Source organism: Lactuca serriola, chromosome 1, assembly GCF_051521515.1.
Source record: "Lactuca serriola cultivar US96UC23 chromosome 1, Lser_US96UC23_V15, whole genome shotgun sequence".
In the NCBI taxonomy this organism is placed as follows: Eukaryota; Viridiplantae; Streptophyta; class Magnoliopsida; order Asterales; family Asteraceae; genus Lactuca; species Lactuca serriola.
The window spans coordinates 167,524,778-167,550,648 of NC_136408.1; the positions used below are offsets into that span (position 1 = coordinate 167,524,778).

Here is a 25,871-nt window from a genome sequence, read left to right on the forward strand (position 1 = left end):
AAGCCCTACTTGAATTGAAACATAAAGATGGAAGACCTGTGTGCACTCATGTTTTAGAGACGAAGTCACACATTGACAGGTTGAGAATGTTGGGTGTCGTTGTCCCAAGGAAGTTGGCTATTGACTGGGTTCTTCAGTCACTTCCTGAGTCGTATAGTGAGTTCATTAAGGAATCCTATGTGAAAGATCACGACATGACCCTTATTGATCTTTCTTATTTTCTTGTTGCTGCTGAATCAGAAATGTTTTGGCGCACTGGAAAAGTAAATTAGGGTGGAAGGTCTCTTTCTCAAACTTCCATGGACATTGACAATGGTAACATTGGAAGTCCAGAAAAGTTTTCTCTTCCCAATGGAAAGGGATCAACCTTGGTCAACTTGGTTGACCAAAAGGTAAAGGGAAAGGCTAAGTCTATGATAGTCCTGTGTACCATTCCCAAAGAGTCTATATGTTTTTATTGTTCAAAGAAGGGGCATTGGTTGCGAAGCTACCCTAACTACCTGAAAGATCTGAGAGAATGAAGAATCAAAAAGTTTGACTCTGCTTCAGGTAAGTCCAATATCTAACTATGTTAAGTTCCTAATTGTTGATTCTTAATACATGATGTTACTAGGTTGCATTTTGATGCTTTACAGGATCAAGCAAAGGGAAGGAAGCTTAAAAGAAGAGTATGCTGAATCTGATCGCGAAGATCGATTTCAATCCCATGGTTCGAAGAGCAGATTTTTTAAGCTACTACTTAGGGATTCTGATAGATTGCTAGAAAATATATAATATCACAGTTTTCATTTAAAGTTGCATTGTAAGAAAAAAAATTCTGCATTTTATAAATAAATAAAATTTTGGTTTTGTTTTATTTTATATCTCCTTGCGATGGCATTTATGAAAAATTGATGTTTGTATGTTTCAAGCAATATTGGAAATATGAATTTGATTATTTCATTTGTGGTAGTGTCTAAATTTACCAAATAAGGAAAGATTCTCATCACCCAAGTTTTAATTGGACCGAAACTTGGAATCATGAAAGTTGTATTGTATGATGAATGAGAATTTTTATCTCCGGGAAATTAAGACTAATTCCTTGTTCACATGTACATGTGAGTCAAGTGAAGGACTAAGAGATCAAATACGCATTCTTGTGCGCTGGTCAAGGTCCACCACAAATATCGATAAGACTATTCGTCATAATTTACTAAAGTTTAGTAAACATGGTTACGCTTACAAGTTTAAGTATAATTCTGAAACATTGGAAAAGGGTTCAATGTATGGCAGAACGAATGAGAAGAATGAAATTAGGCCGAAAGATAAAAGTTTCTTCAATCTGAAAAGATGGGAGAGTACTTTAGTATCATGTTTTATGATCATCTTAATGATTATGAAACTATATCACAATTGATCCTCTAAGGACATCTTAGTGCATTCTTATGGCTAAGAAGAGGAGCCATGAATTGTTGAAGTGGTTAAATCAAGAAGATGAGTCATACTTCGTTCCAAAACAATTCTTGGAGTCGTACTCCAAGACTGTAACTTGAGTGACATATCTTAAAAAGGATTTATAACACTTGTCAAATGTAGAGTAAAATGTTTTCTACTCTTGTACATTTAAAATTGGTGAGTTGTGATGTTTTGGATAAAAAAAAGACCAACTAAGGCTAATTGTGTGAAGTTTTTGTCTTGATAAGAATCCGCACTATCTCTTGAACATTTGTTTTGTCAAGAAATGGTTCTTGGCAAGAGAGTCTTATATGTCAAGAGGACAGTGGAAGTCTAAATGATCCTGAAAGAGTTTCAAAAACTAATCAAAAATAAAAACATGTAGTTTATTACTAGCGCACGAGTTGAGGCTTGTAACCTATCGTGTTGAATTATTCTTATTTATGTGTCCATTCCAGTTAAATTTAACTATGCATCTGAGTTCTACAAGTTCTCAATTGTTAGCATAACAACCTGGAAGAAATGGTAGGCCTTGTGCTGCCAAGTTGAAAGAAGTTAAGATTGCACAAGTTCACTCCATATGAGTTTGGATTTGTCACTAACCTTGTCTTGTGATTGTGTTTTTGACAAATTCAGATGGATAGGAACACATACACCATAATATCTAAGTGTCATAAGGTTTCTCTTCGATTCATGAAAATAATGGTGAGGAAACGCTTTCACCTAAGTAGATATTAAGTAGATAGCAATTGTGATATTTGCATTCTCAAAACATTAGTGGAGCATGTGTGGTTAACCGGCACACTAACACTGACTTGTGAGAAATGGCAAAGGTCTAAAAAATTGAGACTATGATTACAACATCCATTTTCATAGTTCTAAAAATTATTTAGACACACATATGAGTTATCTAAGGAAAGGTGTATGATTTTGATAAAGTCTTATCAAAGCATCTCGTGTTAGAAATCTGAACTTTGGTAAGAAAGTCAATAAAATATTGATTTCTAAAAGTCCAGTTGATTTCTGGAAACATGTCAAAGCTACTGGGAGAATAAGTGTTATGCTAATAATTATCATGTTAGTGGGAGCATGATAATTATGATAAGTGTTTCAAGTTAGTAATGTTAATTATAGAAAACAAAAGTTTCAATTGGGAAAAGTTGTTTTGCTATAATTAAGGGAGAGGAAATTATACTTCATTTTAATTCTAAAAGCTTAGATTGAGATTTTAATCATCTTTAGTCAAGGATATATATATATATATATATATATATATATGTGTGTGTGTGTGTGTGTGTGTGTGTATGTGTATATATATATATATATATATATATATATATATATATATATATAGGAGTAGGATCAAATGAGAACGCCTAAAAGGTTGAGAACGCGAGAACAGATCTGGACCATCTAATTTTTAAGATGTGTGGCTATAATTAAGTGTTATGTTTCTAATTATTAATACATTTAAATTTTAATTTTTAAATTAAAGAAAACTATAAAGGCTATTAAGGTAAATAGAATTACCCTAATTTTGTAAACTCCTATAATTACTCTCTGTCTCTCTATTTCTTGACCTAATCTCATACAACATTAAATCGAAGAAACAGAAGTGGCCCCTTTCAACTCGATCATCATCAGACCTCGCCATCACCAAAACCCTCCAAGGCTTCAACGCCAAATCCGCCTCCTGCAACTCGATCTCCAATCGTTCTCCTACAACTTGATTTTATTTCATCGGTATTCATTGGAGATTCTAGACCTGCATCCTTGAATCCGATGAAATAGAAGCGGAAGGGAAGAGAAGATGACAACAAAGATGTTGAAGATGACCGCATTGAAGAAGAACGGAGAAGGAGAAAGAAATACAAAGGGGACGAAGAGAACGACGGGAGCAGGAGGGGCTTAGACAGCGAACGTGACCATGGCTGTAGCCGTAGCCGTGAGGAAAGGTCTTCCCGGTCGGAATGTCACATAAGTAGTGTAGGGATGGAGAGAATTCGTCGACTGTCTTCTCCAAGTACTCATACTCATCGAAGTCCATTATCTCACTTGTAGTCGTTCTCGAAGTCCTAGATTAGGGCTTTGGAGGATCGAATTCGATTGGTGAAGCTGGTGTGGATTCTTGGACAAAGATGATGGGTACGAAAGTGCAAACCCTAGCTTCTGCAGTCTACTACATCCTTCTTATCTTTAAGTCACCTGATCTCTCTTTATGATTACATTTAGAATGTGTATTTATTTATGAATAACATTGTATACATCTATGAATAGCAGTGCATTCATGTGTGAATGAATGTATTTATTTATGATTAGAGGTATTCATTTATTTATTTGTGAATAGCAGGGTACTCATTTGTTAATAGCAGTGTATTCATTTATGAATAGCAGTGTATTCATGTGTTAATGAGTGTATTTATTTATTATTAGAGGTATTCTTTTTATTTTCAGTTGATTATAAAAAGGAATTGGATTGCTTGTAAATTGATCTGTATTCATTTGTGATTGGAGTAGTTTCAGGCTTTTTGAAAAAAAATCATTTGTGAATATAAATATATTGATTTGGTGTTGGATTTCTATTCATTTTTTTTAAGAAAAAAACATGAAATAGGAGAAAATTTTTAATTTTTTTTTTCATTTTTTAAATAAATTCTGGTAAAAATGTTTTTTAAATTCAATTAATAAGAAAAATAAAAACTCGAGTATTTCTTTCTTTTTGGTAACCGATCCTAAATTTAAGGGAATTTGATTGAATTTTATTTTTTTTTAATTTAATTAAAATATACAATTACTTATATGCCCTTATATAATGATTGGTCCAGAATTGTTCTCGCGTTCTCAACCTTTTAGGTGTTCTCATTTGATCCTTTCCCTATATATATATATATATATATATATATATATATATATATATATATATATATATATATATATATATATATATATATATATATATATGAATTTACAATGGAATGGTTTGATATTTGCATATTTAGTCTTATATATATTAAGCATAGATTTTTATCATTTATTAGCTAAATTATTGCATTTTATGGACAAAAGATACTTAAAAGTGCTTGTATTATGTTTTCAATCCAAAGTTGAAGCTTGGAAGCAAAAGGAAGCAGGAGAAGCAGTTTGGAGTTCGGGAATTGAACAAAGAAGAAAACCACCAAAAACAACACCTACTCGGCGAGTAGGGACGACTACTCGGCGAGTTCGATAGAAGATTCGAGAAGATAACGAATCCATGACTTATCATATACGGGGATTAAGAGATGGACTCGGCGAGTCGGGAATGGACTTGACAAGTCGATTTGCATGTATAAAGATAACTTCTCAGATCGACAATCGACATTCTGGAACTCTTCTGGAGAGAATAGTTGCGATTGAAGAGTCAGAAGAACCCTAGAGAACGAAGATACAACCTAGAATCCAATTCCGAAGGAGATTTGAGGCAAATTCTCATCATTCTACTTAATCTTTTGTTTTCCATTATAGCTAGACAATTAGAATTCGTTTTGTTGTTGTTAATTACCTCAATCATGAGCTAAAACTCTTAAACTTTCTGTTTGGGGATACAATATTGATACTATGGATTGATTATTATGGTAGGATTAATTCAGTGTTGGTGATTTTGTTGATTTTAGCTTGTTAAAGAACCTTATGTGTGGATGATGACTATTTTTTTTGTTAATAGGAAGATAATTAGGTAGTATGAACATATTTTAATTATCAACCTCATATGTTATGTGACCACTTTGTCATATGTCTAGGATTAATGAACATGAAACTAGAATTAATAAGAAAAATAGGTAAATTCATGTGTGAGCTTGTTAGATGACCATCAACAAGAAGTTAACTAAAGGACCAAATTAGTTAGCTATTACAAGTCTAAATTAACCCGAAAAAATAATCTAGTGAATTAAATTAAATTAGACAACTGATCACTGTTTAAGTTAGTTTGTTCTCTAAGGATTAGTGCAGCGAATGTGAATCTAATCACTTGAATCGATAACCAATAAAAGAATTAATCCATTGCACAATTACCATAATATCAACCATAGGATCAATTGAGTTGAACTAAACAGAAGTCCTTCCCATTATTGAAACTAGTTAATTCTTTGCTTTTCTAGTTTTTAGTGATAGTAGTAAGTTTCTAGTCTTGTAAAACTAAAGAAAAACCCTTACTTATTAAATAATTTAGATAAAATTAGTTTTTAGTTCTAATTTACCGTTCCCTGTGTTCGATACCCTACTTATTTAGCTATACCACAATTGATAGGTCCACTGCCTTTGTGTGTTCATTTTATAATTAAAAGTAGGTTTAAAACTAAGTTGTTTTACACACGTCAAGTTTTTTGGCGCCGTTGCCGGGGAACGGTTCTAAATTAGCACTAATTTTTATTTTTATCGATCCTTTGTGTGGGATTTATCTCATACAAAGTTAATTCTTCGGTAATTCAGTTATTAGTATAGGTTTTAATAAATAGCCGTTTTATTAGTTAATTAGAAAAGTTTTTCTGTTTTTGCCTTGAACTCGCCGAGTGCACTCGTGCCAACTCGGCGAGTACGTCGCTATTACGGTTTTAATTTTTATTTTATTTTTGTTCTTTTTACGCGTTTTTTTGTTTTGTTACAGTTGTTTCATGACCCGAGGATCTGATACACCTCTGGTCCCTCCTCTCGAAGACCCGAAATTCGCACTAAGGAGGAGCAAAGGAAAAGCTGTTGGAGAATCCGTTTCTTCAAAGAACTCGCCATTAAAGAACCTCAAGTCCGTTTTCAGCAAGAAGAAGAGCAGCAAATCAGGAGCATCCAGCGCCTCTTTGACAATCGAAGAGCCAATTAAAGAAGACACCGAGTACGAGACCGAGGGAGAAGAAGATCTCACTTTTGAGCACGAATCCAACTTTGAAGACGATTTAGCTATCGTCATGGCTAACATCGATGAAATCCCCATGGGGGAATGGAAGAAGAGGATGCGTGACGACACCAGACCGGGACTTGTGCAGCCCGTAATTCCCGCTACCGCTACTTTCGAACTAAAGGGTCATATCCTCGCTCAACTTAAGGAGATTCCCTTCTATGGAAAAGACCACGAATACGCCTACAAGCACTTGGATGAAGTAAATGATGTGGCTTACTATTTTAACGTACCAAATGTACCACACGAGACCCAACTACTTCGCATGCTTCCAGTCACATTCAAGGGTGCTGCAAAGGATTGGCTCAAGTCACTTCCTCCCGGGTCGGTCACCACATGGGCTAAGATGAAAGAGGAGTTCATAGACCACTTTTGCCCGCCTTCCAAAATAGCCAAGCCAAAGAAAGCCATTGCCAACTTTGAGCAACAACCCGGAGAGTCTCTTTATGAAGCATGGGAAAGGTACAAAGGTCTTCTTAGAAATTTCCCACACCATGACCTTAATAGCCAACAAGAGGTCTCCATCTTCTATGATGGAGTCAATGTCACCACAAGGCAATTGCTCGACTCGCAAGGCCCACTCACAAAGAAGGCACCCCCAGTAATCAAGGAATTAATTGAAGAATTCTCTAAGCAGTCTAGAGAATACCACAACCCAAGAAATGAAGTAAATCGGGGGGTAGTGAACTCGGCCAATGATGGCATGGCGGCGATGAGGGCTAAGCTCGATAGTTTAGATAGAAGGATGACAAAAATGGATCAAACAATCCATGTTATTCGTGTTGAATGCGAGAATTGTAGAGGGTCTCATCTCACAAAGGATTGTGACTTAGATGAAAATGGAAACAAGAAAGCTCAAGTATTCTATTCAAGCGGCGATCGATACGACGAGAATTGGCGAAAACCCAAGAAGGAATGGCTCCCGTGTGAAGAATATAAAAAGGCGAAGGAGGAGAAATTAAAGTAGAAGGAGAGGGGTTTTTATCAAAAGGAAGAACCGGTTATGGAAAAGAAAGCCGATTTAGAAGAAATGTTCACTAGATTCATAGCCGCGTCCGAAAAAAGACACAATGATCATGATGCTGCAATACAAGAGACTAGAAATTTGCTAAGGAATCAGCAAGCATCTATTCTCAACATTGAGAAACAGCTAGGACAACTTGCACAACAAGTGAACGAGAGAAGACCGGGTCAACTTCCAAGTAAAACCGAGAATAATCCGAGAATGGAGAATGTGAGTGTTGTGACCTCCAGCTTTGGAAAAAATTTCACCCCTACACAGAAGATCTTCAAGGAGCATACAAAAAAGACAGAAGAATCAGATCCAACAAAATCCGACCAGACTCGCCGAGTCCCTCTAATGGACTCGACGAGTCCATGCCCTGCTGACAAAACTGTAGTTTCCTTAAGGACTTACAACCCTCCTCTGCCATACCCAATCAAAGCCATACCTACTGAGAAGGTCAGAGCATATAGAGCTTTCATGGAGCATGTTAGAGCCCTTCAAGTAAACATCCCATTTATGGAAACAATGCTTCAAACACCCAAGTATTTTAACTTGCTGAAAGGTCTCTTTGCTGCCAAAAAAGATTTAGCTGAATTCATGGAGATAGTAATGAGTGAGCTACCTAAAAAGAAGGGTGATCCGGGAAGCATCATAATTCCTTGTCAATTTAGAAATGTGCTTGCTACTCAAGCGTTGACCGATTCGGGTGCAAGTATTAACTTAATGCCTTGGTCTTTCTTCAAAAAGCTGAATTTACCGGAGCTGAGGCCTGTAAATATGAAGATCCATTTGGCAGATAAGACGAATATTAGTCCAAGAGGTGTTTGTGAAGATCTCCTCATCAAGGTAGATAAGTTTATATTTCCTGTGGACTTTGTGGTGCTCGATATGGAAGAAAACCCCAAAATTCCAATTATTTTGGGGAGACCATTCTTAAATACCGCGGGTGCATTAATAGATGTATGCGAGTCGACACTAACATTAAGGGTAGGAGATGATACAACAGTGTTTAAGGCTCTACCAGAAGTTAAGCAAGAAGAAGGAAGAAAAGAAAAAGTCTCATTCATTAATTTGGATGATGAAATATTACAAAAAGAACTTGCTATATTACAAGAAGAAGATCCAAGTAAGTTTTTGCTATATTCTGGAGGAATGGGTGATGTTGGAAAGGACCTGGAAGAAATAGAGAAGCTGCTGGAAGGAATCGATTCAGAAAACACGGTGGAGTGTGATGAATTTGCTCTGACTCGCCGAGTCACTCTCATGGACCCGACGAGTCCAGTCGAAAATCACAGCAGCTTAGTTGATTTTGATATGCTTGTTACCAGCTCCCTGCATGCTCTAGACATGAAGATTTTCCCTATATCTACAGAAGATCAAGCAACAGAAGGAGGATTGGATGGTGATTTTCAACACGTGCAAGTAGCATGCCTTGATACAATAATGCAAGATGATGAAGACAATCCACTAGAAGAGGAGGAAAGCTTTAGAGAAGAGGAAAATGCAAGGAGATATGATGCTGATCAACCATTCCATACCAAGCCTTGAGCCCGAGTTTTCACCAACTATGAAGTAATGAAGGTTAAAGAAGGAGAGGTACAAGAGAAGGTGCAAAAGAATGGGGTAAAGAAGAAAAAGATGACGAAAAGGGAAATTCATGCAACTGAGGATGATGCTATAAGGAGGAAGAGAGAAGAATTAAGACGGGCTTACAAGAAGAAGATACACGCTTAAAAGACAAAGTACAAACCGCAAAAGATTAGGCATGCGTTCCCGATGCAGGAAAATGAAGAAACGTAGAGGAGAAGGAGTCCAGCTAACGGCTCCATAAAAAGAATCGCTTGGCGGGATGCAACCCGTTATTAGAGTTTGCTTTCTTTTATCTTTCTTGTTTTGGTTTGATTCTCGTTTTTAGGATTTTATCGTCTTCTAAATCATCAGACATGACTGCTTGAGAGTGCGTATGGATTAAGTGTCGGGTGGAATGAATTTTTAATAACAAAATGATATGATTTTCTAAATTGTTTACAAGTGACTCGCCGAGTCTGACACTGACTCGACGTGTCCCTTCAGATCCCAGATAATTTTAGATTCGCGACCAGACTCGCCGAGTCTGAGAAAAAAAATTAATTTAAAATGATTTTTTTACAATCGGTAAAACTAGGGTTTTTAACCCTAAAGAGATCATTTTCCCCCATTACTCGACGTGCGCCTCCCTTTACTCTCTCTCTCTCTCAAGCATTCATCAAGTTCTACATCCTTTCTTCAAAATTCTTGAATTCTATCAACAAAGGTACTTAATCTCTTCCATAATTCTGGTAAAGTTATGATTTTTAGATGATCTAGAGTGTCAATTTCATATAACACCCGATTTTTAAGTTTAGTGAATTTTTAGGGTTTTGATTTAGTATTAATTATGTTGTTTTGGATGATTATTTTTGCTTTAATACATCTTAGAAACATCCAAGCACAAAACCCTTGAGAAAAATTGCAAGTTTTATGGTTGAATTTCAATCGACCCATCGGTTGACCCGCACAGTTCATACGACTCGTTGAGTCGTTCATGGACTCGACGAGTCATGTTGGGGACCCAGGTGGAATCTGTTTTGATGATTTTCTGTGTTTTCTGGGTTGTGTGTTCTTTGTTTTGCAGGGACAATGTTTTCAAGGGGACAGAGCTCAAGTGGACATCAAGGAGATTTTCCTTGGTTGAATTTCCTTCGAATTGAATCTGCTTTAACAATGACAAGATGGAAGAAGAAGCTGGCTGAGGTCAGAAAGAAAGAGGTTTATGTACCAAATAGGGTTGATTGGGATTGGTTGAAGAATGTTCGGTATGAAGAGGAGTTGGCGCCCTACCTTTTGAAAAAATTCACGTACGAGGGGTAGACAATGATTTGTGATGGATGGAGCAGGGTTTTTAGAATTCAAGAGTCGATGTATCGGGAACTTTGCTGGGAATTTTTCTCCACGGTGTCTTTCCGAGGAGGAGATGATTGCTACCACCCCGCGAGTTTTAGTTTTTGCCTTGGGGGCGAGTTCCATCAATGTTCGCTCATTGATTTGGCATGCCGATTGGGGGTGTACGACCGACCATTAGTTACTACTGCCATTTTTCGCGCTTTCTCGGAACATTCTCATAAGGTGTTCCCCGATGGTGTTATGAGTACGGGTTGGTGGAACACAATCGCCAACAAATTATACATTCCGAAGTCGGCCCAAGAAGGAAGTATTAGGTCACCCACACACTGTCTCATTCACCGCCTTATCTCCACCACCATCAACCAAAGGAAGGACGATGACAAGGTGTCCAACCTTGATGTCTTTTATCTTTGGAGTATTATCACGCCCGACACCTTTTGCAACATTCCGTGGTGTCTGGCTTCTTATTTGTCGGAGGGTGCGGTCAAGGATCGCAAAACCTCAAAAATTAATGGTGGCATGTTCGTGACCCAGCTAGCCAACTCATTTGGGTTGATGACCCGTGGAGCTTGGAATTTGATGACAATGGTTCCTGTCCTTCTCTTTAATCCTATTCTTTTTCGGAGGGCACGAATTATTGAGGATTATGGTGGTCCTCATTATGCTACCCCGCATGATGATCCGGTGGTTGGTCCCGAGGCACCGGGAAGGAGGGTTAGATCGCGACGTGAGCTGGACGTAGAGGAGGAACCGCCGGTGATTCCGGTGGACAATGAAGAAGTACCAATGGATTGGTACAATGTTGAGATGAGGCGGTTACAAGATCAAATGGCGAGGGGTATCAATTTTAGCAATGAATCCCATGTGCGGCTTTTTGACCATTTCCATATTCCGCACATTGATGGGGGTAACTTCCCCTACATACCGTCATGGGATGAGATAATTAATACAAGACGGAGTGGAGCTGGTGGAAGCGGGGGAGCTCATGGCAATGATGATGAGGGGGAGGATTAGTTTTTATGTTTAATGGAACAATTTTCAATTTATTTTTGTTTTGTTGGTGTGTTTGAATTTTTAGTTAAGACTTTTATTTTTATGCTTAATGTTTTATTTGCCTTTAGTACTTTCAGATTTTGGATTAGGAATGCTTGTATAAAGGGTCTAGAGTTTGAGAGAGAAAGGAATGGAAAAAGAGTGGAAAGAGTCAAGAAAGGGCGGAGTTTAGAGTTAAGGTGTCGAGTCCGGTCCTAAGGGATATGAGTGAATAAGTCTAGAAATTATGAGAAGTTCTTGATATTCATCAAAAGCTGGAGCAAGTGCAAAATGTTCATTTTTTCCATCCAGCGGTTAACTCGTCGAGTGCAATTAACGGACTCGACGAGTCGCTTTATATTTTCACACTTTTGAGGCTTTCTGCAACCATACTTGATGAGTCGACTATATGACTCGATAAGTCACTTGTTTGTTCACCATGGAGACTGTCGATTCGATGCTGATGGCTGCAATACTTGACCATTTTTTTTTTTGCAATCAATTCCTGTAGGTTTTGTACTATTTTTTCCTGCGCATTTGAAGCTACCCACATATGGTTTAATGCCCTAGACGTGGATAAGTTGTTTCCATGTCTAAAGTCAATTGAAGATGGAGCTGAAATAAGAGATATTGACCTAGCGACTGCTACCCCAGGGGAGTTTGTTCCAATTCTCTCTATATTTCATTTTTTTTATGCATAACATGCAATGAGGGCATTGCATAAAATAAGTGTGGGGTAGGGGGTTGATGTCATCTTAGTAAATTGAGAATCTTAATATCCTAATTTAGGTATATTTTAAAAAAAATAAATAATAATAAAAATTTTGCATACCAAAAATGTGACTTTGGAATTAATTTAGAAAATTTTGATAAAAAGTAATTAGGATTTCATGTTAGAATTGTGTTGATGATTGCATGAAAACCCAAATGTTTAGTTGAGCCCATATACGTTCTAGTGCATTTGTGGCTTCCTTATTCCAGTGAAATCATGGGACAAAAACACGACCTCGCTCAGCCTGAAGGATGCAATATGTTTAGCATCGTGTACCAGAAATATATCCAGGAAAATTATTATCGTTAACCAATAAAGGTTGAAGTTGAGCGCCCCTGCTTAAGCATGTAGGGTTTTGAGTGAAAAAAAAAGTGAGGTACATGTAAAAAAAAGGAGATAATTACAAGAAAATTTGTAAGAATTTTGGAGCAATCAAAGTGAAGATCAAAAGATCAAAATTCCGAAGATTCAAAAAGTTGATGATACCAAAAATCAAACAACAAGGTGGTCAATTCAAAGAAATCAAAGATCAAATGCCAAAGAAATGAAGAATTCCAAAGAGCTCCAATGTGGTATCATAAATTGTAATTATCTAGACTATGTATGCTTGGGTTGCTCAACCAAAAATACCTTAAGGTTAAGAGGTTTTCTGAGGATGGATTCGGAGGGATGCATAAAATGAGTATAGTTCGGGGTGAGTGGGCGAATGTTTATGAGGATTGTGAGTATTTGGAGTATGGGGGTACTTAGGAAAAAAATTTAGACACAAACGCATGCGTTGCGGTCTTGGCATAATGGTTGGGTTAGATTGGAGTTGTCATATGTGATTCTAATGTGCTAAAATTCAGTTTTGCTTGGGGGCAAGCAAAAGTCAAGTGTGGGGTATTTTGATATTTGCATATTTAGTCTTATATTAAGCATAGATTTTTATCATTTATTAGCTAAATTATTGCATTTTATGGACAAAAGATACTTAAAAGTGCTTGAATTATGTTTTCAGTCCAAAGTTGAAGCTTGGAAGCAAAAGCAAGCAGGAGAAGCAGTTTGGAGTTCGGGAATTGAACAAAGAAGAAAACCACCAAAAACAACACCTACTCGACGAGTCCGATCGAAGATTCGAGAAGATAACGACTCCATGACTTATCGTATACGGGAATTAAGAGATGGACTCGGCGAGTCGGGAATGGACTCGACGAGTCGTTTCGCATCTATAAAGATAACTTCTCAGATCGAAAATCGACATTCTGGAACTCTTCTGGAGAGAATAGCTGTGATTGAAGAGTCAGAAGAACCCTAGAGAACGAAGATACAACCTAGAATCCAATTTCGAAGGAGATTTGAGGCAAATTCTCATCATTATACTTAATATTTTGTTTTCCATTATGGCTAGACAATTAGAATTCGTTTTGTTGCTGTTAATTACCTCAATCATGAGCTAAAACTCTTAAACTTCTGTTTAGGGTTACAATATTGATACTATGGATTGATTATTATGGTAGGATTAATTCAATGTTGGTGATTTTGTTGATTTTAGCTTGTTAAAGAACCTTATGTGTGGATGATAACTATTTTTCTATTAATAGGAAGATAATTAGGTAGTATGAACATCTTTTAATTATCAACCTCATATGTTATGTGACCACTTTGTCATATGTCTAGGATTAATGAACATGAAACTAGAATTAATAAGAAAAATAGGTAAATTCATGTGTGAGCTTGTTAGATGACCATCAACAAGAAGTTGACTAAAGGACCAAATTAGTTAGCTATTACAAGTCTAAATTAACCCGAACAAATAATCTAGTGAATTAAATTAAATTAAATTAGACAAATGATCACTGTTTAAGTTAGTTTGTTCTCTAAGGATTAGTACAGCGAATGTGAATCTAATCACTTGAATCGGTAACCAATAGAAGAATTAACCATTGCACAATTACCATAATATCAACCATAGGATCAATTGAGTTGAACTAAACAGAAGTCCTTCCCATTATTGAAACTAGTTAATTCTTTGCTTTTCTAGTTTTTAGTGATAGTAGTAAGTTTCTAGTCTTGTAAAACTAGAGAAAAATCCTTACTTATTAAATAATTTAGATAAAATTAGTTTTTAGTTCATTTACCATTCCCTATGTTCGATACCCTACTTATTTAGCTATACCACAATTGATAGGTCCGCTGCCTTTGTGTGTTCATTTTATAATTAAAAGTAGGTTTAAAACTAAGTTGTTTTACACACATCATGGTTCAACATAAGGAAATTCTATATATATTGCGTTTTCAAATTTGATTGTGATTATGACATCCCTCTTCATAGTCAATTTATGAAAACATGGCAAATAAAAAAAAATATTGTAGCAAAAGACTGGTCTAGGATCATGTCTTTATCATGAATCGTATTCCATATGCTTCATATATATGATCAATTACATGCACTATAATATTTATCCTTTCTAAATTTTCCTAATTCCTAGGGCATTAAGAGGGGAAAAGGTCTAGAATTGGATATGACTAAAATGATTAAGCAATTGTCGAGGACAATATGAGGTTTACCAAAAGATTGGTTGTGCATGGACAATTGTAAGTATGGTGTAAATTTTTGGAAAAGACCATATTGACATATTCTGAAAGGAAGCAACTCTTATTTAGAAGTGATAGTCAGAATAGGAATGTGGAAATGTTTTCATAGGTGGAAGTTATCCATTAAATCTATGTAAGATTAGAAAACTTAATGCAAGAAGGATGTTCAAAGGAATGTACTTTGAATTTGAGACTTCATTTCCATGGAATTAATCTCCATTGGAATATTTTGTAATGTCTGTTGCCAAGTCTTTGTGACTTTTGTGCATAGTCATTACAAGCGAATCAATGCATATGAGTTTAAAATCTAACATATTACAGTAAATGACAAGAATTTGATATTCTTACATTTACAGTAAGGATTTGGGTTTATGAAATGAGCATCATTGAAATCATGTTCAATTGGTCTATTTCACAAAGTAAGGATCATAGACAAACATAGTTTGCATACTTGGAGTATGGCATGACTATTGTTTAGAAAACATAGTGCACATGCTTGGAGCATGGGACAACTATTGTTCTAATTCAAGTATGAATTAAGTTGATAAATCAAAACATTATGCAATGAATAATGTGTAATCAATATGGTGATGAATAAAAGGTCTTTTATTTATATTCATAAGTTCTGAGACCATATTGGATTTGATTATTCTTGTGTTTCACATTGCATGTTTTGACTTCCCGAATAACTAGGTTATTCAAACCATCCAAAGTCGATCATACTTTGGAAGTATGTATTGAGGTGAGACTGTCATGAATGGGTCTGTAGTTTGTCTGGGACAAAGTGGTTGCAGTGTTCATGCATACTCCTGGAATAAGATTCGAGTACTGGATTCAACCCACGCTCATTTGAATCACTTCGTGGATTTTATCACGGGTGAATCATGAGACGATAATATCTTATATTCTTCAAATGGAGACATGTGAGTTGTAGTTACGTGTCAGTCGCACATTGACATATGTAAACACAACCAGTAACTTGGTTGTTATAAAACATATCATTGTATGTAATTTGATGGGTAAGTACAAGCGAACATTTGGGTCGAAGTTTATCCAATCCTTTTACCCTTGGAGGGATAAAAGCGATATCTGTGGGCTCCTCGATGATTTAGTGATGACACCCCTAAGTGCTTGGCCAAGCCTGGACTGATTTGATTTGTTCAATTAGTCAGTCGTCATAAATCGGAAATCGGGAAACAACAAATGGATAGAGAGAATGATTATAATCCATGTATCAGTCCATATGATATCTAGAATGGATGAATATATGATCCCTTATCTAATGGACACATCATTTGACTAGGTCAGAGTTCGACAGTGGCTTTAAGAGCTACGATTGCTAGTCGGGATCTTGGAGTCATGCTTGAATAATAGTTTTAGACTTATCCAAGTGGGAGACTGTTGGATTAGATGTCTAAGCCCATAACTATTATTAGTATGTACTCCACCCGAGAGTAACATGGTGCATTTGGGTTGAATGGCATCGGAACAATTGGATAGAAAAATGAGAAAAAAGTTATTCATGATTTATATTAATATATTATAAGTTCTAATATATTAATATGAAATTATATTATTTAATTAGTATTGATATAGAATTAATTTTGTGATAAAAAATAGACTAATTAAATATATGGGGATTGATTATGTAAATCATTCATTCTTATATATGTGGGCTTGTGATGCATTGTCCTTCATGTTGGGTTTAACCCATGTGGTAACCCATGGATACTCCATGGAGGTTAAAACCCATGGATCATGAAGGAAATGAAAATTCATGAGTTACATGGTGTAACCCTAAATGAGCCAGATTATATAAAGGACCCATGATTCATGAAATGGCACTAGTGCATACACAAAAGAGGGCACGACTGATTTTCATAGAGTGAACCTAAGTAACCTTCTTTTCAAGTTATTCCAATTGTTGGTGGTGTCGTGTGAACCATTTGAGGTGCAACACTTGGGGCACTAAGCTCTTAAAGGTTGAAGACTTCAAGCTCTATCAAAAGGTATGTCATCTAACTAGACTTTTGTAGTATAGTTGCCCCATGGTATGTTCGTTAGGATGAGAACCTTGGAAAAATCATATTTGCATGTATAATAGAGAAAACATAGATCCAAGGTTTCTAGGGTTACATGTATACCATAGGAGTGTTAGAATGCTCAAAACCCATCAACTTATACTTTAGCCTTACTAATACTTTTTACCCTAAATTTATTTTTATGCCACATTGTACTACATTATATATTTATTTTCTTTAACAAACTATGCTAATGGTTGTATCACTATCTAGCAACATCTTTTTTGATAACTTGCCTAACATTTGGTAATCTACCTCCTCCTTTATTCATTCTTAGTATTTTATTGTTTATAATTTATGCATATGTGTCAATAGTTGTATATAGTGTTTTTCATATTTGATGTTAAGTTTATCGACACATTTCTATTTTTGATTGTTTGTGTAACACCCGAAATCTAGAAGAGCAATAAAGAAAGGAAAAACCCTAAATGATGAAGTCAACTCGCCGAGTCCATGGAAGAACTCAGCGAGTCGGAGCAATTTCTGAGTCGCGAGTTAAGTGGCCGACTCAGCGAGTCAGGGGACCAATTTGGCGAGTTGGTTAGGGTTTCGGAACCCTAAGTTCGAGCCTTGTACTCTATTTAAAGAACATCATAACACTCCCTCAGACTCCTTAATGCTCTCTCAAGTCCAGAATGAAACCCTAGTGCCTTCCATGAGCTTGTGAGCCATTATTGAGCATTCTCGAGTGCTTTGGAGCTTGAAGAAGACGGTGAAGCCTTAGGGATACAAGAAGAGACTAGTAGATCCAGAAACCTTTTTCACCCTTCTCTATTTTCTGGTAAGAAAGCTTCAACCTTGATCATCATGCAATTAGATCTCTTCTTTGTCACTTTTGGGGGGTTTTGGTCCAAGAACCCTAACATGTGAGGAATGGATGTCCCAAGGGCTTATGCTTTCAGATCTAGAACCATTAAGGGTTGTTATGGCATAAAAGTGCAAGCTTTATGCCATAGGAATCCCCATGCAAGCATAAGAAGTGTTCTTTTGGCCTTTTTAGCTCACAAGGCCATGTATGGAGGAAAAAAGCAGAAGCTTTGCATGGTTATGAGGTGATTGGGTCCAGATCTATGTTTGGATGCATTGGTTTGGGGTTGGATGGCTTGTAGACCAAGATCCAAGTCCTCAAGAGTTAAGGTTTGCATGGAAAACCATTAAGTAAGGATATTAACGCATAAAGTTGGAAACTTTACCCTTCCAAGGTCATTTCCAGTGTATCTTCGAAGTTTAGAGCATGGATCTATAGAATAGTGGCTTAATCCATTAAGATAGCCCAACAGACTGAGGGACTCGGCGAGTCCAGGAAGGGGCTCGATGAGTCGAAGTGAGGTGTCCCGTTTCTGTTCATGCGAGGACTTGGCGAGTCTGAGGACCGACTCAACGAGTAGATTTGATATCGTGACCCAGAGTAACCAGGGAACTCGGCGAGTCAGGGGCTGACTCGATGAGTTGTTTCGTGATTTCAGTGTTCGGAGTTTTAGCACTCGACGAGTTGAGGGAGCAACTCGGCGAGTTGAGTCAACTCGGAGCATTGACTTTGACCGTTGACCGTTGGCTTTGACTTAGACCAGGGTTGACTTAGTTTGACTTTTGGAGGGTATTTTGGTCTAAGTGTCAGTTTGTTAATTGATAGCTCGGGGAGTCGAGTGCTCAGGAATTCAAGGATCTGTCAGCTAGCACCAAGGGGCTATTCGCATGATTCTACTGTCAGCTTGTGAGGTGAGTTCTCTCCATTAGGAACGGGTCTAAGGCACCAATGCCAACCCGTTTATGTATGTTAGTGTATATCGGATTTAGATTCGATGACGGGAAAGGCCCGAGGAAGGATTATAGGTATGTTTCCAAACTACGGTTCGATGTCCGGTGGTACCCGAGGCAGTAGTGTATGTTTATTTATACTTGTTGTCTTTATGATACTTGTATGTGCCTGGTAGGGGGATGTGTGTGGGCGGGGGCCCATATCTCATCACTAACTGAGTGTGGACGGGGTTCCATATCTCATTAGTAGCAGAGTAGAGGCGGAGCCCAAGATAGGTGGGAGCTTAAGACTAGCAGTTATAGTATAATGATTGTTTGTTATGTATTAGCATTATTATATGTTATTGTTTGTATGTGTATAGCGAGCGGGGCCTGGAGACAGGTGGGGCCTAGTAGAAACAGATATGTATACCGAGTGGGGCTCGATGCCAGGCGGGGCCTGATGCCGGACTCGTCCGATGTTGGGCGGGGCCCGATGTAGCGGGCTAGGCCCAATGTTTGTAGTATGCGATTATGTGTATGGTATGTGGTAGATTGGGGAACTCACTAAGCTTTGTGTTTACAGTTTTCAGTTTTGGTTTTAGATACTTCTGGTAGCGGAGGGAAAAGCTCTGAATAACTGCATGGCACACACCAAGAATTTTTAGCCTGGGATGTTTACTCTGATAAAAAGATCATATTTTAAGATGATACTCTGATTTGATATAACGATTTTTGTTTACGAATGAAATGGTTGATAATTATGATTTTTATTAATGATTTAAAAACGAAATTTTTAGATTGTATTTTTGGGATGTTTCAGTTTGATCTTTTTTGTGAATGTAGAATACCAGAATTGGTACATCGACCTTCGCGTAGTTGATAGTGTTTTCATTATATTAAAATTGGATACGATGCCATCTATAGCAACATACTTTTAGTTGTATTGAACCCAAAAACATAAAACCATGATCCATAAACCCACAAGTTCAAACCGAAAACCCACAAACCCAAACTGACCAATGTTGAAATTGAACCCATATAGGTTTTGAAACGGAACATATATAGGTTTTGAAACTGAAAAAAATGACATCTGCGTTTTGGGTTTGGGTTTAGCCAAAAACACTTATCCAAAACAATACATGCTCATCTGTAGTGAAGCTAAAACTCCTTAAATCACTAGAATACACTTTCCATCTTGATAATTAACCTTTGTGTGAAAAATTACTAGGGAATTCTTATGCGCAAAATACAAATGATGATTTCATTCTTATCATCAAAAATAGCTTTGGAAACATTTCATATATAATCCATTATGTATAAAGGTTATGTATGACAAGACATTATATGATAAACCATAATAACCTCATACTACGGTTGGCATGCATCAGACTAAAACATATATCAATACAACAAAAACTATAATTTTTATCCTACATAAAAATAAGACAAGGTCGATAAGAACTCACCATCGATCTCTTATTTGCACAAAAGACGTAAATGCCCTTGTCATCATTGTCATAAAACATAGTCATAGAAAGATTATAGTCTTACCTCCATAGAAATACACGAAACACATAACAAATTTGCATGAAGTTTTAAATAATTGAACGACTTTTAAATGAATTCATAATTGATTTCTACTACTCATAATACACTTTAAAAGAACATACAAAATAAGCTACTTGGGCTTTCTAGCCAAGAAGAAGTACATTGGTGTGAAGATCTCCTTCCTGCCACACCACAAGATTATGTGATGTTAGTAAGACTATGCTACTATGTTTGTTGTGTAAAAACAATGCTACAAACATGAATGACTTTCTTCTTTACTTATTTAAATGAGGCATCTAAAGATAAAAAATATGAAATCTTACTTTCCGCCTGCGAAAAGCCCTTCGGCAGCTTTCTCTAAAAAAGCTTGAACCCTTTGACTCCCTTTTGGAGCAAGCCCCATCCATTCAAAGGCCTTAACCTATTATTAGAAAAACATAATGCAATAATACAACATATTTGGTGAATATATGTAATAATAATAGTCGAAATTAATTCATGTCAATGTATATTACCATGTTCCTTGTAAAAAAGCGTCCAACAGGTGTAACACGAAAATTGCCAAGAGAGAATTGACTTGTATCGAGAGGTAAGTACCATGGAAGTGGCGAATCTTTAGCTAGATCTTTCTCCCATATAATCTCCATAAAGACACAAACTATTAGATTCTTTGTTATGCAAAACAAAACTGAACATGTTGTATTGTTTGATACCAATGGGACAAAAAAAATTAATTTATTGTTCTACAAAAGGAGGTGGGACATATATTTGATATTAATCTCCCATTTGTTTAGAATACCTAAATGCTTTCCTAATCATTGTTATTAGTTAGTGCCTAAGAAAGTAAGTCCAAAAAGGTGAGTTTGTTACATGGGACAATGATATAATGCGACAAGTTTTATAGGACTATTGATTCTTGATGATGATGATATTGACATCTTTTGTACAAATGAGAAATTAAGGAGCGTGTTTATATTCCAAATTTTTTGGTAGAAAAAGAAATTGCAATATTTTTCCTATTAACATCATTATTAGTCCTAATCTAATGGATGCCAAATGCAATATAAGAGGTAAGTAAGGTAGTTACAACTCACTTCAAAACCGACTTCTTTCAATGCAGCAAAACATTGTCTTGTGGATCTAATGTCTGGGAGGCCATCACCAAGCTCAATTTCTGCCTGTTGATATAAAGTTACATTAAAATACCCTTCAAAAGTTATGTAACTTAGAGCAACCCCAACTATACTACAAAATCATCAACTTTCTTTTGGTGTTGATGAATAGAGACACATTAATTTGGTAAACAGAAAAAACTGGTTTTAAATATAAAATATTAAATAATTTAATATAAAGATAAAACATTTATCTACACAAAATATATTATTACAAAACATTAACCAAGAGCTTTAAGATGAGGACAATTCTGACTATGATATTGAATATTTTATGATATACAATATAAATTTATCATTTGTTCTATTTCGGCAAGTTCTCATAGCATAAATGTAGTTATAAATTAAGTAATAATTAACTATGTATTGTAATTGTTATATTTGTATTCAATCAGTCGAATGGGATGAGTGTCATTATACCTTAATTTGTTGGTGATCTTTGTTATTTGGATCAAATACATCAGTCATGCACCACTCATCTGCAGCAAAATACTGACCAGGCTTCAAGACTCTATATATCTCTTTATAGCATCCAACCTTTAAATCATAAATGAAAGGTTTGATAAAGATGACAAAAAGAAAACAAGTAGATGAGAGAAAAAATTTATAATTATTGAAAAAACATGAGCAATTATTTAAATACCGCATCTGGAGCATGACAAGTAGCTTCAATTGCATACACTGCATCAAAACTGTTATCAGGAAAAGGCATCTTCATGAAATCACCCTGCAAATAATCATTTAATAGAGAAAATCAAGGAAGGAGTTATGGTTTCCTTAGTAAATCCTAACTTTACCATTAATAAGAAAATATGAGTAACTCTCATCTAATCTCTAAAAAATTAATAAGAAACTATAAGCCATTAAGGTTGTGTTTTCGGTAGTTGAAAAACTAACTTTTTAGTTTATAAGTTATCAATATTAAGCTATCTCAAATAACTATCAAAAAGTTTACTTTTAAAATAATTTATAAGCCACTTTTGTGGTCTCACCAAAAACTAATTTAATAAGCTTTAAAATTATTCTAGCTTTTGCGCCAAACACAATTTATGAACTAGACTGCACTTGATGCTCGACAAAAAGTTACCTTCTCAAAATTGCAGTTTTGCTCCACTCCTGCAGCACGGTTTAGTACCTTGAGATAAAATAGAAATATATGTCAGCAAAAAAATCAAAATCAAATAATTATAGCAACATATCTCATGATGTCTTGAGAGTGATGCTTCAAATATATTTAACAAAATTACGTCACGCTAGAAAAAATGGAAGGAAAAGGGAAATTTCGTAAAAACCTAGGTCTTAAAGAGGAATGCCCTCATTTCCATGAATTTCTTTATTAAATCATTATCATTTTTTCTTTTGCATCAAGTAAAAAAGAACCATTTATATATATATATATATATATATATATATATATATATATATATATATATATATATATATATATATATATATATATATATATATATATTACTAGATAAAATTTTTGTTTTTTTTATTTTCTGATTAACTTTTGTATGGATAAATGATGTTAAATTTAACTTGCGAATTTATGGCCCGAATAGATATAGACCCACCCGAACAAAATAAAGAAACTTGTTGACACATGATACCAACATGATAATTGTGTGGGATTGGTTGAGGATCGGCCAATCTAGTTAGAGTTACAGTTTGTACTTTTCCGATATAATACAATTGTTAGCTAGGGTTTCAAATGTACTATCGTTTTTCAAGATCATGAAAAGTAAGACTCCCTCCTATCCTATAGACATATATCATATTGATCGAACCACGTCAAATATTGTATTCTTATGTGCATGATTTATTCTTATTTATTCCTAACAGATATGTGTCTCGATCAAGTGTTTTTATGAAGAAACGTTTTTTTTGGGCCGAATAAACTGTTTGAATGATAAAAAATGGCTAGTTTACACTTATGTATAGAAATCTAATGTTGATAAGAAATAACTATTTTTTTTTATAATTGTTACAAATATATATTGTAAATGAAAATAATTAAAAATTATGAACTACTCTGAAAAATATATGATATTAATTCAAATTATATTACTTAACTTAAACATGATATTTTACCACAATGTCATTAATAACTTAAAATGAGTCCTGTTTTGTGTTAACTCAAAAGAAACACCCTTATATATCTCTATGAATTAAGTTGTCCCCGTCAAATAAAAAAAAAAAAAAGAGACAACACATGAAGTAGTTGAAGTAGATAAATAGAACTAAACAAGAACGAACCTTTCCTCTTGTTATCTGATATTCATTGTTGTTTATTCCTGTCACATATGTGGAACTGCGAGGAGTATAACAATTCAATTTCTTATTTATGAGACATATATAAAGTATGTGATGCCAAAAAAACGAATGTGAAGAGAAAAATAAATAAATAAATAAAGCATTTCATGTCAGAAGTACAAAGTTGGTTACCTAAATCTAGCGATTTCTCTCAACGGTCCACCAATTCCACATCCTACATCCAAAACCTTTTGCCCAGGCTTTAAGCCAAGTTGTAAAGCAAGAAAGTGTTCATGTCGCTTGATGCTCTCACGAAGAGATTCCCCTTTCCATCTGCAACCAGAATAACTGTAATTTTTTTTTTCAAAATTAATAAAATAAAATAAAGTAAACAATAAGTTATAACCTTGGGGCAAAATGGAATGATTCTCCCCAACCGTACTCATAAAAGCTTGTAGCAAGATCGTAATATTTGTTAACCTGAAACAAAATTATTTTGCGTTACATGCAACAAAAAAAAATAGCAACACCCTTTTACACGTGTTATTATAGTGTTGATTATGTTATAAGTATTATTGTACCTTCATTTTTTTTTGTTAAGACAATGTACTTGGAATAACCTACTCGATTATATCAGTGAAAATTATTTTGTAGTTAGATGACATCGTTATAATGGGTATATTTTTCAAAGTCTAGTGTTGTGACAAGAAAAATTAAACTAGAACTCTAAGTATATATGTGAATGTTGAAAAAAGAATTATTAGCTAGGCTGAAAGAAGTTATAATACATTTATGTTTATGCATAATAAGCCTGGAATGCTTGGCAAAGAAGGATATACTAGTACTCCTATATGATAAAATGGTCCTTAAAAAAGCAAAATAGTTTTTACCATGTCCATGTAGTTTGCCTTCCTCTCTTCATCAAGACCTCCAAAACTTGCATGATACTTTTCATATCTGCATTAAACGACAAAAACTATCAATAATAAGATTATATAGATCATTATGCCACATCATATTTGATAGCAACATGAACATCCAACCGATCGATCATTTTGAATAAGTTTGAATCCGCGACTCTTTTCATAGTGAAACCTTAATAAAGAGTGAATGACCTAAATCGTTGATCATATCGTTTCCCAAAAATTATGATTGCGTCCCCACCCTCAATATTTACCACAATATTGGATGATGTTAAAGATTAACGATAGGGGCATAATACATAATATTTGGTAAACCATATAGAAAATTTACGTGATTCACTCTTTATTAAATAAACACATGATAGGTAAAAAAAGTGATTTTATAGAATTATCAATCAAGTCCATAAAGTCTATAAAGTCTTATATCTATTGACATCAATGATTGTTCTATTTGCAGTACTACTTGTTATAAAATTAAATATATTTGACATTTTTTTTCCTTTGAGTAGCCTAAAATACATGTCAATTTGAAGTTGGGGGGGGGGGGCTCCTCCACCTCCAAATCGAGAGTATCAATGAAAAGAGGGTAAACTTATATAAAAACCATTATATTATTATTATTATTAGTAATATATTTTTTTGTTTAACCATGGAAAGGCTATTTGTTTTACAAAAAGAATCCTTATAGTTCAGTCTAACCATTTGAAGAATTTTTCGTTTATGATTTTGCCGCTAAAACTTTGAATCTTTTTTAAAAAAATCCATCTTTAACTAGAAAAATATTTTCCCGATTTTTTTTTTCAAATCGTTATAGGGGGGAAACAATTGTAGTTTCTTAATTTCAAGTAAAAAATAACTAGAAAAAATTATTTCATTGATTAAAACCAAAGGAAAACCAAACTGAAGCGTTAATTATGGAATTTCGCTTCAAAAGAAAAGAAAAATAATTATCCGATAGCTAAAGATAACTAATCAATTCCAGATCGAATATAGTAATATAATATATTGATTTAAAATATTGAGAAAGTTTTACTACGTTTAATATACATACCTGTCGACAGCAAAAAGGACTTCATCTTTTTTTATATTGCCACTAAGTCCGGATGTAAGATCCAATGATCCAACTTTCAGCATCTCGCTTTAATTTCCAATTCAAAAACAAACAATCCAGGAGATTCAAAATTACTATAAGTTATAATCAGAAGTAGTGAAATATGAATCATAAGATATATAGAAAACATAAGTGTGAAAAACAATATCGAAGGATATTCAATATCGAAAGTCAAGAGATCTTACTAGTGAAAAACAATATCCAAGGAGAAATGGCAAGAATGAGGGAGAGTGAAATATGTCATAAGATATATAGAAAAACATAAGTGTGAAAGATATTCAATACAACGTTTTAGGTATGAATATTCAATGGTATTTAGATACATACCAAATTAGAAGATACCCATTAACCATACATCCCTTCTTGA

At 35.0% G+C, this 25,871-nt stretch overlaps 1 protein-coding gene and 1 non-coding gene across 2 annotated transcripts; both read right to left on the reverse strand.

The window, feature by feature from the left end:
- Nucleotides 1-6,758: 6,758 nt before the first annotated feature.
- On the reverse strand, nt 6,759-6,865 carry LOC145080826 (small nucleolar RNA R71). The gene has a single exon (XR_013695408.1). It is a non-coding gene; the product is annotated as a small nucleolar RNA R71 (small nucleolar RNA).
- Nucleotides 6,866-20,051: 13,186 nt separating this feature from the next.
- On the reverse strand, nt 20,052-25,527 carry LOC145072141 (cycloartenol-C-24-methyltransferase-like). The gene is made up of 12 exons (XM_079018529.1): nt 25,445-25,527; nt 24,361-24,427; nt 23,877-23,950; nt 23,663-23,803; nt 23,474-23,528; nt 22,302-22,349; nt 21,858-21,941; nt 21,635-21,751; nt 21,137-21,220; nt 20,558-20,683; nt 20,366-20,463; nt 20,052-20,224 (listed from the first exon to the last, which is right to left on the reverse strand). The coding sequence occupies exons 1-12, from the start codon at nt 25,525-25,527 to the stop codon at nt 20,173-20,175; spliced, it is 1,029 nt and encodes a 342-aa protein (XP_078874655.1). The 3' UTR covers nt 20,052-20,172.
- Nucleotides 25,528-25,871: the final 344 nt, after the last annotated feature.